This window comes from Mastomys coucha, unplaced genomic scaffold (assembly GCF_008632895.1).
Source record: "Mastomys coucha isolate ucsf_1 unplaced genomic scaffold, UCSF_Mcou_1 pScaffold19, whole genome shotgun sequence".
Taxonomy (NCBI): Eukaryota; Metazoa; Chordata; class Mammalia; order Rodentia; family Muridae; genus Mastomys; species Mastomys coucha.
In genome coordinates this window covers 3,698,388-3,717,564 of record NW_022196901.1, presented here as the reverse complement: position 1 = coordinate 3,717,564, position 19,177 = coordinate 3,698,388, and the positions used below count along the sequence as shown (strand labels likewise).

Sequence of the window (19,177 nt, the reverse complement as noted above, 5' to 3'; positions counted from 1 at the left end):
TGTACTTTCTTCCCCTGCTTTGAGTTGTAATTAATTTCTTTCTACTCTTTATAAAGAAATTAAACTATAATCCACTTTATTGACATGAATGTGAAAGTTGTTGTCCATGATTTGATACATTGGATGCTGTGAAAGAACAGTATATAATTTACTTTTCCTTATATTGAGTTGGTTTCTAACAATTTTGGTAATGTGGCTTAAATAAATATCACAATGATGGAAACTAGGAACAGGCATTCTAAGTACAAAACTGGGAAACTTTGATTTCTGATATGATGGGCCAGTGTACCTAGCAGCAAAAAAAGGGGGGCCTTTTTTTTTAAGTAAATCAACTAGGGTCAGATTCAGATACTTACAGTGTTATATTCGGAGTGGGTACCCCACTCGCGAAGAATCAGAAAGGAGGCCGCTGTGATGACACGAGGTTTTTAATTGAAACTAGTATACTAGGGTCACTCTGTAATCGGGATCAGAGTGACCCCCAGGAAACAGAGCTCTAAGTTTTTATATCATTTCAGAACAGAGTTTTACAGCTTACAACGTGGGCTAGTTACAATTTACCACATGGGCTGGTTACACTTTATCTTTTTTATTGTTCTTTAGTTCCTATTGACCTTTCTCCTCCAGGTGAGGATAAGATACCTGTGACCTGCAGGAGGGGGTGGTGGAAATCCTCCCTCCAGGGGATGTCTGCTGGAAACATGCATTCCCTGGGGATGGGTGTTTGCTCTGTAAATTCCTCTAAAAGCCCTTTGTCTTAAGGATAAGTGGATTTCCTAGCTTTCTGGTATTTTTATGGGGTACCTCCATTTTGCTCAATTTCTACAACGGTATATAGCAAATGCCTTTACCTGCTGAGCCATTTCAAAGACCTCATATATTTATATTTAAAGTTTAATGTTATAGCAGATATTCAGTTGTGTCTTGCTTTTTTAAAGTTTATTTATAATATGTTATATGAGACACAAAATTATCCATATTAATAGATATCTGTGCAGTGTGATACATGTGTATAAAGCAATGTTCAAATAATGTTAAAGATATTTATCTCCTTAAACACTTATCATACCTTACATGAATTTTTCAAAGTTCATTTTTTTACCTTTTTGAAAGAATCAGTTCATTGCTGTCATTTATAGTCATTCTACTATAAAACATCAAGGCTGAAATTTTTACTGTATCTCTTTGTGTCTTATACCCATTGTTGAATCTCTCCTCCTAAACTTTACCCAACTTTCTTAGTTACTGTTCTATTGCAGGGAAGAAAACTGAGACCCTGACAGCTATTCTACATGAAAGAATTTGACTGGAATTTGCCTACAGTTACAGAGGTTACTCTATTGTCATCATGGTGTATAGAATAGCAGCCTGCTGGCAGACATGATCCTGGAGAAGTATATGAGGATTCTACAACTGGAGCCACAGGCATCAGGAAAAGAGAGAGAGAGAGAGAGACAGAGACAGAGACAGAGACAGAGACAGAGAGACAGAGACAGAGTCAGAGAGACAGAGACAGAGAGACAGAGAGACAGAGAGACAGAACAGAGACAGAGGACTTGGTTGAACATTTGAAGCCTTAAAGCTGCATTCCAGATTCCAGTGACACTCTTCCACCAATAAGATCCTACCTACTACAGGGTCCCAATGGCTAATCCTTCTAAGTAGAGCCACTCCCTGATGACTAAGGCATCAAACATATAAAACTATGGGGGTCATATTTTTATTAAATATTTTCTTTATTTACATGCCATATGATTTCTCCTTTCCCAGTTTCCCCTCCTAAAAACAAACAAACAAACAAAAACAACAAGAACAAGCCCCTATTTCCTCCCCCCTCCCCATGCCTGCCACCCTACCCTCTCTCACTTATTGGCCCTGGCATTCCCCTACACTGGGGCACAGAACCTTCACAGGGCCAAGGGCCTCTCCTCCCATTGATGATAGACTTTAACCCTCTACTATACACATGCTGCCAAAACAATCAGTCTCAGCATGTATAGTCCTTGGTTGGTGGTTGAATCCCTGGGAGTTCTGAGGGTACTAGTTAGTTCATATTGTTGTTCGTCCTAAGGGGCTGCAAACCCCTCAGCTCCATTGGTCCTTTCTCTCACTCCTTCACTGGGGACCCTGTACTCAGTTCAATGGAAGGCTGTGAGCCTCTATATCTGTATTAGTCAGGTACTGTCAGAGCCTCTCAGGGGATAGCTATATTTAGGCTGGCTTGCCCTTCCTTCAGTCTCTGCTCCACAGTTAGTTTCTGCAAATCCTTCTGTGGATATTTTGTTCCCCCTTTTAAGAAGGAATTAAATGTCCACATTTTGCTTGAGTTTCTTGTGGTTTGTGGGTTGTTCTTCCTGTATTCTGAACTTCTGGGCTAATAACCATTTATCAGAGAAAGCATACCATGTGCGTTCTTTCATGATTGGCTTACCAAACTCAGGAGGATATTCTCCAGATCCATCCATTTCCCTAAGAATTTTATAAATTCATTGTTTTTAAAAGCTGAGTAGTACTCCATTGTGTAGATGTACCACAATTTCTGTATCCATTCCTCTGTTGAGGAACATCTGGGTTGTTTCCAGTTTCTGGCTATTATAAATAAGGCTGCTATGAACATGGTGGAGCATGTGTCCTTATTACATGTTGTAGCATCAAACTACCACACAAATACTTCCCAGACTCTGGTAAACACCATTCCATACTCAACTTCTAGGGCACTAACTATTTTTAATTCCACATATGGTTGAAATTGAACAGATTTTGCCATTGTTTGCCAGGTTTATTTCCCATTGAACAGATATCTTCATTTGTGTGGCTGAAATGTCATTCTCTTTATGAATGAATATTATTCTACTTTTATATTAGAGCTCACTTTTTAATTGATATTCTACTCATTTTCTTTTTGCTGTTTAGGTTGCTTAATTTGTTGCTAATACGTTTGAATTCCTGCTATCTTGCAATTTCTTTTACAATTGTCTCATTCATTTTACTCTGCTTTTTAGTATTTTTTCTTTCTTCCTTTCAATTAAATAAATCTAATCATTTCCTTTTATCTTTTTTTGGTCCATTGCATAAAAACAATTTCAGTTTATTAATTTATTAATTGCTGTTTAATTAATATTGCATTTCTTTAACTTACCAGTCTTCTCTTGATTGGTAACATATTGCTTTGTAACAAAGAATATTTTAACAGTACATTGGTATTTCACCCTTCTCCCCTCAACCAGGTTTAAGGCCACTGCTATTTGTTTTATTTATATATTTTCTGCAAACCTCAAAACATCTAGCAGTGTAAAAAAAAATCACAGGAATATCATGCATCACTACAGTTTCTTTATTTTGTTCTTTGATATACACATTTCTTATATTAATTTCATTTTTACTTCATGCTACCTGCTACCATTTCTTATTTATATCTGCTGGTAATGAGTTATTCCCATTTTGCATGTCTAAATATGTACATATTTTACATTTACCAAAAGATAATTTCTTTGATGTAGATCTTTATCTTTACATTTCCTTGAAATTCTAAAGCCCATTCATTGCATTCTTTTTTAATAACATTGTTATTAATCTTTGACAGTTTCATACTACAATGTTTTTATTGTATTAAACTCCATCCCCTTTCTACCCATCCGACTTAATTTCCTCTTCAATAAAAAAAAAGTGACAAAGTGCAATTTATAATTTACCAATATTTTTGGTGTTGGGGCCTTCCATAAGAACACAGTCTACGTATTAGGAATCACTTTTAAAGTAAACTGATTCTCCCTTTCCAGTACCTATTAATTTTCAATAGCTTTGGCTAGAGCTGGAACTTCATGTCTACCTCATACCTCCATGCTTGTATTTTATCTAACGTAAGCTTGTCTAGGTCTTGGGTGTTTTATCAAACTTCTGTGAATTCTTATTTGTCCACAAAACTCTGTAGTTGTAATCAGCTTCTGCTTCTGGCTCTTATAATACTTTTTGCCCATCTGTGTGATGAGCCCTGACCCTTGCAGGTTGGTTGTGATGTAAATGTTCCCTCTACTCTACAATTTATTTTCTGCACCTTGAGTAGACATGGGTATCTCTATTTTCTGCACCTTGAGTAGACATGGGTATCTCTGTGCTAATGACCATCTACTACAAAAAAAAGAGATTCTTCAATGGGGGCTGAGAAGTGAGCTAGTTTATAGGTATATCAATACATCATTAAGAGGGAGTTTAATACTATGATCATTGGTAGACTAATTTTTCCTAGGGCCTGTAATATATCAAGCCATACAGGTTCTTTGCCCCAGTAAAGGTGGTCTGCATGGATTCCATGTTTAGCACTAACCTTAAATTCAGTCAGAAAGCATTTATTTCTATAACATTTGTCACATCTTGCATCAGTGGGCATGTCTTGCCATGCCAATCATTCCTGTAGCTCAAAGATTTCAAAGCAGGATAAGATCCATGTTTATTCTTCTTCTCCTGTAGTATGCATATCACCTTTCAGAACTAAGAATGTTTGCCAGTAGGAATGAAACTATGTCAGTACCAGCTTTATTTCTCCATAATCTATGACTCAAGTTGTGGTATCCTCAGCAGTAGAGTTTTCCTGTTGAATTCTAGAGGGTAGCTAATATCAATGGAAATAGACTCTAATATAAAGACTATATGGAGCCTTGCTAACAACTGTCAAACAGGTAACTCAGTCCTGCCATTGCACTTTTTATTTTGTAATGTGTGGGTGACACTTGAGAGCACTGTTTCCATACCCCACTATGGAGTAACTCCACTTAAACCTTTTTAAATACATAATGTGTACTTGTTTTAGTAAGTTTCTACAGTGGTTTTCTCTGGACTTTTTCAAATGGTCTTGAATGTTTGTTAGCCCTCTTCTTACACTCATTATTTTGGGAACTCATCTAAGTAGCTTGTAATCAGCCTTTTATTCCTTTTATCCTTTTATTCCTTGATTTTACTGTGTATTAGGCAGATCCAATGCAGTACTCATCAGAGCTAATTTTCTTATAAATAATACCGGTTCACTTATATGTCTTTGTGGAAGGGAAAGGAATCGATTTGTACAATTCTTTTTCAGAAGAGAAAAATAAAAATCCTACAACCTAAAAGATCACTTGTTGCAAGTGCAGCTAAACATGAGGGTTGTGACCACAAATAAATTGATAGTCTTGATTAGTCAGAAGCAGAAAAGGAAGTTTATAAGATCAAGATACTTATAAGATTCCTGATACTTATACATCCTCAGATTCCATGTGGTTTATAATCTAGGGTTATAGTGAAGACTTGGCTCCATAAGAGTAAATCACTTACAGTACTTTTTTACAGAAAAAAATAAGACTGACTGGAAATATAATTATTTCTCTATTTACAAAATGGAATTTTTGCCGGGCATTGGTGGCACATGCCTTTAATCCCATTACTTGGGAGGCAGAGGCAGGTGGATTTCTGAGTTCAAGGCCAGCCTGGTCTACAGAGTGAGTTCCAGGACAGCCAGGACTACACAGAGAAACCCCATTTCAAAAAACCAAAAAAAAAAAAAAAATGGAATTTTCCCAGAATTTTGGAACTAATAAAGGAAACAAGTCAACACCAAATTTTCAAATATTGCAATTATGAGAGATGAAATATCAATAAATCAACTTTCTCAATTACACAAGTTTTATGTATTGGAAGTATGAAATATTAAGTAAATATGGAGTAATTTTGTTACATTTATTAACCAAGAGTAAAACACTCATCTACATTAAAAATAGCCAACTTCTCAGTTCACCACAGTTGAAGTGAATGCTCTATGTCCTCTTAAAGGAAGCAAGAACATTTCCAAGAGCGCTTTCTTATAAGCCAAGTCTTCAGCATAACCAGAGTATAGAGCAAGTAGAGTAGAGGAGGTATAAACACTAGGAATGGCAAGATTATAAAAGTCATTTTCTACTTCTGACTGACCAAGACTATCAACTCATTCATGATCATCACAAACCTGACATTTAGCTACACTTTGGAACTAGTGATCTTTGTTGTAGTATTCTTTCTTTTCTTTTTTGATATATATATATATATATATATATTTACTCTTTAATCCTTTTTTATAGTCCAGACTTCATCAGCCTCCAGGTCTGCCCCACCCCATGATTGCTCCTCATCCCATACTTCCTCCCCTTCCTGTCTCCAACATGATGTCCCTAACCCCCACCCCCACCTTACCAGACCTCCCCACTCACTGTAGCCTCAAGTCTCTCAAGGGTTAGGTTCATCTTCTCTCACTGAGTCTGAACCAAGCAGTCCTCTGCTGTATCTATGTTGGGACCTCATATCAGCTGGTGTATGCTGCCTACCTGGTTGGTGATTAAATGTCTGAGAAATCTTGGGGTTCCAGGTCAGTTGAGACCGCTGGTCTTCCCATGGGGTCACCTTCCTCCTCAGTTTCTTCTAGCCTTTCCCTAATTCAATCACAGGGGCCCCTGGGTTCTGTCCATTGGCTGGTTGCTAGTATCTGCATCTGACACTTTCAGTTTTTTGTTAGGCCTCTCAGAGGGCAGCCATGCTAGGCTCCTGTCTGCAAGCACACCACAGTATCAGTAATAGTTTCAGGGCCTCAGGCCTCCCCTTGAGCTGGATTCCAATTTGGGCCTGTCAATTGGGATGTCCTTTTTCTCATGCTCTTCTCTTTTGTCCTTGCAGTTCCTTCTTAATATATATAATATGTATATATACATATATATACTCTTAATTCTTGGAGCTTTTTTTAAATATCCAAAGTATTTACAAAAATTGAATCAAGATTGATTCTTCTTCATATGCTCTGTGCATGTCACCAGTTCTGTTCCCCTTTTGTTTTCCGTACTCAAACTACTCTCCTTCAGAAAGGCTAGTCTACCTCTTTCAGATATTCAATTTAAATATGGTTACTTGGACACTGTCTCACATGACTACATGTCTTTCAAAAATAAAACTAATGATAATAAAAGGCTTTGGTCCTTCCTTTATTTATAGGGAATATTCTGCTGCCAGATCAATGGTAGCTTGAAGTTTTTGCGTCACCACAGGAAGATCTTTATACTTGATATGAAAATTTTAAAATGGACACAGATTTTGGAATGTTTATTATCTTATGTGGGTCAAAAGTGGCTACCTTCAAGTACACTCTCAATTCATCATTAAGCCCCAAGTGCTCATTTGATAGTGTCTACTTTTCAGCTCATTTAATATTGATAGGTGTTCTATGTGTCAGTTTCTACAGGAGAGATTTAATCTTGTAATGAGAAGCATCTAATCTGGATGTAAACCACTTGTTTTAGAGAAAAGTCATTAAAAAAGAATCAGGTTAATTCAAATGAAGAAAAGCCAAGCCACTATACTGTGTTTAAATTCTATATTATTTATTGTTTGCATTATGCTCTTAATTTAGTATATATCTCCAACTAAAAAAAAAAGAATTAAAATCTTCCTTAGAACTAGTAGTTGGTAATAGAAGCAATTTAGTGACAGAAGTTCATTTGCCTCATTTAATTTAATCAGCATTTTCTTTATGGAGAGAGACTAGTGTAGGTAGGCTTAGAAAAGTAAAAGCTTTGCTCTTCCCTCTTTGCAGATTCCACATGAATTCCATTTTCCCAGACACACAAATGATTCAGCTATGTGTCTGGAGTGTCTCAACCAAGGGCTGGGTCCTATTTTTGCAGCACACTGAGGTTAACTTTGACAAGCTTTGAGGAGCAACTTACTGCATTAACTGCTAAATTTATCCTGGAGTAGAGAAAAACAGTGGTAGAAATGCTTTTCCTCTCCATGTCCCAAAAGATACCTTTGCTTTCAGGACAATGTTTAAAACTCTTGTAGTCAGAAAGTATTTTTACTTATTTATAGTACTCTTCCCATTTTATTCTTTTATACAGAGACTGAAAGAATTAAAGCATCGAGAATTTGCTCGAAATGTAGCTTCCAAATCATGGAAAGATGAGAAGAAACAAGAAAAAGCACTTAAGCGACTCCATCAGCTGGCTGAGCTGCGGCAACAGTCTGAATGGTAAGATACAGAGGGGCGCGGATGGTCCAGAATGCATCTCCCTCCCGTCTCCTGAGAAATTTCAATAATGAATTTATTTTGTTCTCTGCAACAATTAAAATTAAGACTAATCAACAAAATTGCTTGAAGGAAAAGTTTTAGTTGTTAATGGTTCGTAAATTAATAACTTTGTCATTTCACTTTTTTTCCCAATGCTGTTAACTTATTACCCTGCTTAATGAAGTGATCCAGGAAACAATTCCAATAAGCTGCATCTGTTCTAGCTTAATTTGTTTTGACATAAGTCCTCAGTAATTTGTTTTATAAAGATAACTTTAAAATATTTAATATTTGTACATGCATATATTTATATTGTAGTACTTATATTGTAATTCCAACCTCCATTCCTTCCCCTCCAATTCCTCTGTCTCCTACCACTTTTCCTCACCAGCTTCATATGTCCCCTCTATATGTACACATCTGTAGTTAAATACTTACTATTTAGTGCTGACTGCTTGTGCATGTGTTGAACCATCTTCTCATCTACTGAAACAAGGATGGATATGTACATAGGACTCACATCCTTGAAGAAAACTAACTCTTCTGATCCCTGCACCCATCAGTTGACAATAGCTCCCTAGAAAGGAGAGACAAGTCATGATCAGCTCCCCAATCTATACTGGGAATTCGACTGGCTTGATCTTTGGCAAATACTGTGTGTGTAGTTCCAACTTCTATGTATTAGCATATGAAACTGTACTGTTATGTCTTGCAAACACTATTTTGTCTCAGGTATCTACAATGATAGCTTTAAAACTGTAAATAACAATACACCTTTGGGGTGGATAATACATGTCCTATACATTCCCTTGTACCCACTTAACTCTAGAATAAATGACGCTATCATTGTCTGGCAGACAAACAAAATATAATTAATGTGGTTAAATTTACTGCACAATGTCATTTTAATTGATAATTATACCATAACACTTATTACATTAATACATACTTGTAACTGAAAAATGACAGTTTAAAAAAAGCTTGCAGCCAGTGAATGATTCAAAGTTGTTACCTGGAATACAATTAACATTGCAGATTGTGAATTGTGTTAATATGAATCATAATGCATAATAGTAACATAGCTAATTAATGTGGTTGACAGCAACCTGGTGAATTGTGGAATTTGTAGCGCTGCCAGAATTTAAATTGTTTTTGCTTAAATGGAACTCAATGTGCAATATCAAAAGTGAATGGTTTAGTTATACTACCATAAAATATTAGACTCCAAAATTGATGATTAGAAAATATTTACAAATTTGGTTAATAATTAATGAAATAGTGATCATTTTATAATATTTACATGTATAATGTGTTTAGAATACATTAATTAACATCAGATATATAAACAATATTAAAAGATTTTAAAATGTAAGATAAAGGAGGATTAAAGGTATTATACTAGAAGTATATAGAAATGAAGTTAATGTAAAGAGACTTATCTTGGGAGGATCCACACAATCAGAGAAGGATATGGGGTACTAAAAGGACTCATGTCATTCAAACACAGTAATAGATAAATAACAAATCAGACCTACCGAAACAGAACTTAGAACACAAATCCCTGTGTTCATTAATGCAGCATTTAAGAAATCATGGAACTCACATTTCAGTTCCTGCATGATTAGTTACAGGATCCAGTAAATCAAATACTAGTGAATGGGAAAGAAAGACATTCTAAATAAAGGTCTTCACAGGCCAGACTAGAACTACCATGTTCCTCAGCAAATCGGAGTTACCCTCATAAGCATTGTTTTTCTTGTCTTTACTACACATTCACATTTCTTCTTCCCCACAATGGAATAATCAGAAAGGATCAGAGGAATTTTTGTGAGGTGGCAGTGAGGCATGATTTTCTCAGAGAACAATGGGAAGGATAGTAATGATGATGTTCCTGTGGTTAAATTTCTAAGTTTCTGGGGTTGCCCGGTAAGGTTGTCTAGATTAAAATGTCTGCTCTGTTAAGTTAGTGTATCCATCAGCAAACCTTATGTACCAAACAAACTAAAATATAGCCACTCTCTAGGCCATAGCACTCCCCACTGTTACAGAAAAGAAAAATGTTCAGTCCTCTAAATACAGAATTTCAAATCATGAACATTACATCTTCCTTGCTATTAGTCGCCAAATGCTCTATTTGCTTACACAGCCTCATGCCCTAATAGACAAGACTTAGAGTTATAAAATATTTTCTTTGTTTCAGCAGGATTGATGCATAAAAATTAAAATCAAAATGACTGTTGAAAGTGCAATGCCTCCTTTCCTAGACAACTTGTGCTTTGTCCATTTCCCTTATATTTTTCAAAGAACCTGGCAAGTCAGGCCATGCTATGAAGGCCTTTCATGAGCCTTTTGCATTTTTTTTTCTGTGATATATCTTGTCCTACATATTAACATCTGACTTCCAGTATCTTACACTTAGTGCTGTAGAAATTGACAATGTCCACTTAGAATGAGCCAAATAATATTATTTTTTCATAGAGAAAAGTTCAGTTAGTGGTGCTGAGAATATTTGAATCCAAGTGATTAACAAATATTTGAAGAAAACCAGAGATGAGTTTCATATTAGGCAACCAGCTTTGATCTTCTTTTGGATGGGTTCACTCATACAAGGTCTCCAATAAAAGCATTTATTGAATCCAGAGGTACTCACTTTCAGAACATAAATATGTAAATATTTAAGTATGGTATAAATTTTGCAAAATTTTAGAAATGTTAGTGATGTTGATTCTGAGAACAGAAGTTCCACATATAAAATTCAGAATACAACACAACAAAACCATTCTATGTTGGTATGTCTCTTTGTATCTATTTGAAAGATATGCCTTTCCCCATAGGAAACAGCTTGTGTATTTACCATATTACTTTGCTTCAGGATTTGAGGGCAGTAGTGGGATGTAAAACACAATAGTATAAGTTAAATGGTTAACTCTTTAGTCATTGTCTTTCTAGGTATTACAAATGGGTATAATTATTTCCAAATCATAGAAACTAAAGGTAGTTCCAAAGAAGATAATGAAAAAACAAATGTGTAAACAGTAAAAACTTAGAGAAGGGTGAGTGTTTTCTGCTCAAGACTAGGAAAAGGGGGTCATGGGAGGTCAACACACATTCTTATATAAGTTCTTGGGATGTAGAGCTTAAAGTCTAAGCTTAATAATAGTTATTACATTCTGTATCTGAAATTTGCTAAGATGGAGGATTTTAAAGTATCTTTAATACAGATACAAACACACTGAGAAAATTATGTGTTGTGTTGAATGTGTCAATGAGCTTTATCATAACAATTTTATAGTACTTGCATATATATATATACATATATACATATATATATTTGATATCCCAAGATGTGTCCTTGAACACCCACCTACACACACATATTTACATCTTCAAAATAACTATTTTAAAATTGAATGAAACATAATTTAGAAATACTAAAATATTCATGGATTTTGCAATCTGGAAGAAAAAATGCTAATGTTCTCCCATTAAAATTTCAGTACTTATTCTTGAGTTTAATACCAATGACAAGAAATTGATTGATTTTTCCAGAAGAAGCAAATTTTTTAATTAGTTAGCATACTTACTGCTTAATCCAAAAAGTGGCACACATGTGGAAAGGTACTTCCTTGTCACCAAGACAAAATTCAGCTGTGTTGTAGTGGCTCCTGGGCCTTCTGTGTCCAAGCTCCACTAATACATGTACTTCAATACATGTATTTCGTTGTTTTCTTTGGGCTGAAATAGCATTCAGTAGCCTACATATTGTGTTTAAATACTTCTTCCATGAGTGATAATAAATATGACTAAGGTACCCTTTTTGAAAAGCATGGTGAGATTATTAAAAAAAGAAAATTGTTATGAGAGTGGAAAAAAGTAGTTCTCATTATGCAACAATCAAGGAATAGTCATTGTTTTCTAAAATTCCTAAATTTGATTTCTCCACAACATTGGGATACACTATCATTGTCAAGCTTTACCCGTTCGTTCCAAAGAACAGATAGTTTCAGCTAATTGTGTAATAAAACAATGGCTAAAATTATCATTTGTAATTTAAAATTTATAAGGGCAGAGAAAAATAACAGATTGTAACACTGTAAAAAATAAACACTGTCAGCAAAATAAAATTTGAATAGCAAAAATTACCCATTAACTACAAAAATGACTACAAGTGGCAGAGTACTGTTACACATATTTAATCCATTAAGTGTTATTCCTGTGTACTTGTGTTGTAGAGCTAATGACTTGGAGTTAGACAACATGTCAGGGGATTTTTCCTTTCAGAAAACTGATTCTCCTCTTTTCAGAAGCCTTTGTTTACCTGTATCTCTTCATCTAGACATGGAGTCCTATGGACTTTTCTTCATTTGTGTTGGCATGTCAACTGGTGTCATTATACAGTTCTAATTTATGCATCCATATTGCTAAGATTTTGTGACTCCAGTTTTTCTATAGTGTCTAGAAGACACTATCACAGCGAGTTCCTGATCCTCCTGCTTTTCCCTGATCCTCCAGCTCTATACCCTACTCTAATTTTCCCTGTGTGCAGGAGTCTTATTGTAGATATATCAGGTTGAGATAGTACCCCATAGTCACTCATGATCGTCAGTTTGCTCACATGTGGACTTCTGAAATAGTATCCATCTGTTGAGGAGGATTGAAAGCTATACTTTTGTTGTACCAAAGCGGGGCCTGCTGCTGAGGCCCAGTTCTTTCTCTCCCTTATTGTAGGAAAGAGAAAATAGGCTGGTCAAGTAGAGAGAAGAAAAGGAGAGGAAGGAGAGAGAGAGAGAAAGGAGAGGAAGAAAGCAAGAGAGCAAAAGAGGAGAGAGAGAGCAATAGGAGGAGAGCAGAGAGGAGACAAAGAGCGAGAGCGAGCGAGCAAGAGAGAGAGACAGACAGAGAGACAGAGAGACAGAGACAGAGAGAGAAGGAGAGGAGAGGGGAGGGGAGGGGAGGGAGGGGAAGGGAGGGGAGGGAAGGGGAGAGGAGAGGAGAGAGGAGAGGAGAGAGAAGGGAGAGAGGAGGGGGCAAATCGCCCCTTTCATTGTATGGAGTATGGCATGCCTGGCTGCTCTGTGTTCAGATGACTGGGGATAGGATCCAACTAGAATGCTGGGAGCTTAGGGAATTGTCTGCTGATAGAGCACACATCTCCTGCGAGGGCAGTTGTGAGGGGTTGTGACTGAAACAGGAACCAAAGACTTAGGAGTTATGGTCAAGCTCCTTCTGCCCCCTGCAAGCAGAAATTGCCCCCAAGGGGTTCCAGGGCTCAAAGCCAAATTCTCTATTGAGTTTAAATTATCTGAGCACCACTGCCCAACACTGCCCCACACACTTGTGTGTGGCTATAAGGATAGGTATTGAGAATACAGTTAGTCCTTCAGAATTTAAGGAATATGTTTTAAAGATATAGGTTTTAATATTTATAGCCAAGAAACAAAAGATAAGTAATAATGAAATATAAAGTAGAAAACAAAAGTTAAATATGCCTCCAGGCACATGGAAAAGATAACAATGGCATTTCAAATAAGCACTTGGAAAACTGATGCTGCAGCATCATCTTTCCAGAGTCAGCATCAGCATCACGGTATAAGGAAGACTGTGAAAAGATAAGGTGTGAAAAGACTAATTTTAATATAAACATTTCTGTCTGTGTGTGTTTATTTTCTGCTTTCTGCTTTAATCCTTAATGATCCTTAGCCAAATAAATAATCTTGAAAAACCCTCAAAAGACAAAGCATGCACAGTTGGCAGAAAGTTGTTTTGGAGGTAAGAAGCAAGAGACTATTGTAAAGTCCCTGGACTACAGATACTATCTGAACTCTTCAGCTGTTTATGCTGTGGTCATTAGCTGTTGACAAGAATGACTAACTACCCTGTTTCAACAGAAGTAAACTGATGAGGCTTTTGAAGGAGTGAATCTTGAATACTAAAGGTGCTGAAAAATAAATTTACAACTACTTTTACACTTTGCAAATTTCAATTTCTTACCTAATATGAATATGCTGGTTGTAAGACTATGAAACATGGTAAATCTGAATTTCAAAGAATCATAGGTCCTAAGGAATGTATTGTGATGTAAATTAACTATTTTATTTTGTTTTGCAGCTTTACCATATGATAGTTTGTTACTGCTTTTTAAATTTCTAAATAACAGAATTAAACAGAGCATTTCAGAAGTATCCACTCTATAGCAGTTATACTGACTTGTACATGCATGATAAAATAGTCACTTTGTAGAAAATATTGTTCACCAATGAATATTAAAACACCTCAGTGTAGAAATACTATGGAATGTTGTTTGCATATAGATTTGATTCCAATGCTAATGTCCCACTCATTTAAATATTTACCCTATTTACAGTGTTTCTGGAAATGGACCAGCATACAAAACCCCAAGGATAGCGATGGAAAAGCAGCTCCAGCAGGGAATTTTCCCAGTTAAGAATGGCAGAAAAGTATCCTGCATGAAAAGTGCCCTTCTCAAGGGAAAGAATGTGCCCAGAAGTGCCATGGATAAGCATCGATCAGCCATGCCGAACCGACAACAGGTACAATCAGATAGGCGGCACTTGTTTGGGAATATGATAACACAAACATCTTCAGACCTCACCAATGCAAGCCACAGGACAGGAGTTTCATTTTCATTTTCAAAAAAAGCCTATCTAAAATTAGAATCCTCTGCCTCAGTTTTCAGCGAGAACACAGATGATATGCATGATTGTAACAAGTCACCCACCTGTAAAGTCAAACAAACAGTGGAAAACTGCAAGTGTTGCAGGTTTGCAAATGACGATGCAGACCTTACTAAGGAAGAAGGTGTCCTTTCATCAAGCCACCTGGAGGGTGTTTTAAACAACACCTTCTTGGTGAACTCTAAAATTTCACAAAGCAAACACGAATCTATTCATGGGAGACTGAAAGATTCAGCAGGCATTCATGTGGCTTTCTCTAAGTCTCACTTCCATGTTTCAGAGAGAGAGTGTACTCTTTCCAGCAGAGAGAAAGAAATTAGAAATGCATTGAAGGATACTTCAGAAAACTTTATTAGTCACCCATGCCAAGCGAATGAATCCTCCAGTCCACTAAAAATTCACAAGCACAGTGATAGTAGGTGGTGTGAATGTCTGGATGAGTTTTTGCCTTCAGGACCAAGTGAACAGAAGATTCAAGCACATCGAATTCCTAATTCCAGAATGGAGGCCAGAGCAAAGTCTTCAGACAAAGCAGAAAAAGTTAGCAAAAATGTGCAAAGACTTTGTAGAGAAGATTGTCCACATGATCTGAAATCCAAACCATTGCCTTTCCTCCATGTACAGAGCAGGGATGGTCACACCACTCTACAGTGGCCTACAGAACTTCTCTTCTTTACCAGAACAGAACCTTGCATATCTTATGGCTGTAATCCTTTATATTTTGATTTCAAACTGTCTCGAAACACAAAAGATGAGTGTAATTCAGAGAACGCACAAACAGAATTGGAGAAGAAGGCTTTAGAAATGAGGACAAAACCAGGGAGCCACGTCTCAGATTTAACTAAAGAACAAGAAAAATTGACCAGAGATAATCAATCTCTGAAACCAAAGATGATTGTAACTAACCCAGAGTGGGAAAATTTTCAGAGAAAATACAGTATGGCCTATAATGATTCTGACTCTAGTGTAAGTGAACATGCTAGTCTAAGAGACTTGGAAATGAAAAGTCCTGAAGTGCCTGCTTACCTTAATCTCTCTCTAAAGGATAGTTTAGGAAACAATAATGATGATGATATTGAATTGATGGAACCGTCAAACATCCACTGGCAAAGTTGCAAAAGGACAGTTCACAAGAATGTTTTACAGGGCTTGTCTTTCTCTCCTCACATTGCAAGGACTAAAAACCGTAAGCTAAATCCCTGTAGTCCACAGTCAGAGTTTGAAGAAGAAAACCAATGTACCTGGAATTTTAGTCCTTATACATCAGGGGATCACAGTGAATATGGAAAGGATACAGGTGTAAGCTCAAATAGCCGCAACCTCAGCATGGCCAGAAGAGCTTCTCCAAGTGGGAAACCAAGTTATGAGAGATATTCTCCAGTGTCACCTCTGAGGGGCCATCCCAGAAACGTGATTCTAGATGAATCTTCTAGAAACTTGTCCAGCTGGAGAAACATGTGTACAAGTCATAGGTCAAAGGGGAGTAACAGCAGTCATTTGCTCTGCTTTTGTAAAAGAGAATGTGACTTGGTTGAAAGGCACATGTGGAAACACAGAAAGCACAATTGCCTCGACATGTCTGACGTGCCTCTAAGCAGTAACTGTACTCAGTCAGAAACACAGAGAGACAGGAATGGTAAACTATCAAATTCACTTAAAACTAAAAAACGATCAAAACACAGAGACTGCCACTGCAGAGAAAGGTATAAACTGGGTAAAAATCAACAATTTGCAGAGCCCAAACCCCCAAGAATTTTCCATTGTGATTCTGGCTCTCGGGTTTCAGATGATGGCAGTTGTGGAAAAACCTTAAATGGTCAGGAACCTCAGCACAGCAAATTGAGATCTTATTTGAGACAGAGAGCTTATGGCTTAAATAAAAACAACAGAAGCCAAAAATCTTTAGCCAGCCTTCACATTGGTGATGTGGGAAAAGTTAAGTGCAGACAATGTAACTCTACCACTGCCAACTACCTTCTAAGGAGCTGTACAGGTGGCCCTTCAGAAACTACACAGTCAAATATTCCAGGTAGAGAAGGGCCATCCCTGACTGCCAAGGGTCTTTTGGAAAGAGTGAAAGCCAAGAAGTGTCAGAAGCAGTCAACAAAGTTTGAGATCTCAAACAGTTGTTTAAAAGAATCGCAGACTCATTCACAAATTCAATGCACAACACAACCTGGACCACTACATTATAGCAGAACAGCATTGTCTTTTTCAAAGAAGAAACAACACATAGGCAAAAGACAAAATGATTATGGTAACAAGGTTCATAATACTTCTGACAATGACAAAGTCAAAAATTCACAAAAAGATAATGAGACTATTTTGACAGACACTGAATGTGATAACTATCTTTCCAAAGGCATAAATGGTTCAGTGACCATCTCTCAGTCTTTAAGCAGAAAAAACAACCAGACAACAAAAGAGAAATCTAAATCTTCAATTAGTGAAGTTCATCCTTGTTTTCAAAGCTGTGATCCAGTACCAAATGATTTCCTTGGTGCTTTTCCATCTAATAGATATACCGGTGTAACTGATTCAACAGAGACCAAAGAGGACCAGATAAATCTAGACGTAGAGGATGTAAGCATGTCTGTAAATCATGTAGAGGAGAATATAAACTCTTACTATGACAGAGATGTGCAGAAGCATGACAAAATGGAAGATGAATTAGAAGTGTGTCATAAATCTCTGTCACCCCCTTTAATTCAACAGCCCATAACATTTTCTCCTGATGAAATAGATAAGTACAAGCTCCTCCAGCTGCAAGCCCAGCAGCATATGCAGAAGCAGCTCCTGTCAAAGCATCTCCGAGTGTTGCCTGCTGCAGGGCCCACTGCCTTCTCTCCTCCCTCAGCTGTGCAGACAGTTCCAGTCCACCAGCACACATCCATCACCACCATCCACCACACATTTCTACAGCATTTTGCTGTTTCTGCTTCCATAAGTTCTCACGGCAGTCCCCTCCCTATAGCTCATCTCCATTCTCTGACCCAGCCACATTTTACTCCTATTTCATTCTCAACCATTGCTCCAACCGTTATCCCTGGACACCCTACTTTCCTGGGTCATCCTCTACATTTAGTCACGGCTGCTCCCTTCCACCCATCACCTATGACATTTCAGCCCCTGCCTTCTGCAGCATTTATTCCCACATTGTTTGGTCCTCATTTAAACCCAGCCACCACTTCTATTTTCCACTTGAACCCTTTAATCCAACCAGTGCTACAAGGTCAAGATCTTTACCATCACTCATGCTCCAGCCAGATGCAACAGTTAAATAGTGTGAATGAGGCCTTAAATATGGCAGTACACTTGAACTGATAGTTATTACACCAATTGTGGCTACTTGGAAGCCAATACAGTAACATCGTCTCTCTTGTTATTAAAACATGTAAAATTATGGTGCCAATTCCAAATGTAACTAATTAATAAGTATAAACTGAATTATCAGTATTGAAATAGGACCATTTTAAGAACTTCTTTTTCTGACAAACTAATAGAGCAAATTAAACTAATTTATAAGAGAAAGTGCTGGGGAATATTAAATGCTGCTTTGAGATGACTTGTGAATTAATGCTGTAAACTCGTAAGAGGAAACATTCTGGTATAACACAAATATTATGAAGTGAACATAAAATAACATATGTTTAAAGTGTTTGATGAATAAGGTCTGAATGAATGTGGATTTCAGTTTTATTTTTCAAAGAATATTAAAATGTCAGTAAAAAGAATAAATGATTAAGAAGAACCCCTATTGTTAAATTTTGGCTGTGCTACTAATCCTATTGTCTTTTAACACATTTCTCATAGGACCTAAGAGATGTTAAGAAATATCCTGATGGGCAAAGGCTGAAAACAACTACACAACTAACTTTACAATTGTAGAAATTCTGTGGAAGATCATTTTGCTTCACTTCATATGTAGCCATATCAAGAAAACCTTGTGAAAACCACTAGGATTAGGAATTAAGAATGTTTAAATTTTATGTAAGAAAGCATATAAAGATACTATTAGTGTTTAATATTCAGAAATAAAATATCCATAATAACATCTTACATATAACTCCTTTAAACATTACAAGAACACCAAAAATTTCAAGTTTTATTTACTTTATATATATGTATGCATATATATATATATATATATATATATATATATATATATATATATATATATATATATTTACATCTCCTGTAACTATGGCTTTCTGAAAAGTGAAATAATAGACCAGGATGTATCCTATACCTAACAATAAGGTAACATTGTAAATTTTGGCCTCTGGGTAGGAAGAACCTTTTCACTCACCTTTGGAGAAAGGCAGCTACATTTACTGAATACATGTATTTCATTTGAGATGTGTGAAACACTTATCTCACATCCCTCCATTTGTAGATGTCAATATTAGCATTCCTCATGTGC

At 36.6% G+C, this 19,177-nt stretch overlaps 1 protein-coding gene across 1 annotated transcript in view; it reads left to right on the top strand.

Annotated features, from left to right (window-relative positions):
- Positions 1 to 18,882, top strand: part of Znf804b (zinc finger protein 804B) — a 555,475-nt gene extending 536,593 nt beyond the window's left edge. The window contains exons 3-4 of the mRNA XM_031379978.1: positions 7,890 to 8,020; positions 14,424 to 18,882. Of these exons, the coding sequence (XP_031235838.1) occupies positions 7,890 to 8,020; positions 14,424 to 18,078 (3,786 nt within the window). The 3' untranslated portion in view covers positions 18,079 to 18,882. The remainder of the gene's footprint in view (positions 1 to 7,889; positions 8,021 to 14,423) is intronic.
- The last annotated feature ends 295 nt before the right edge of the window (positions 18,883 to 19,177 follow it).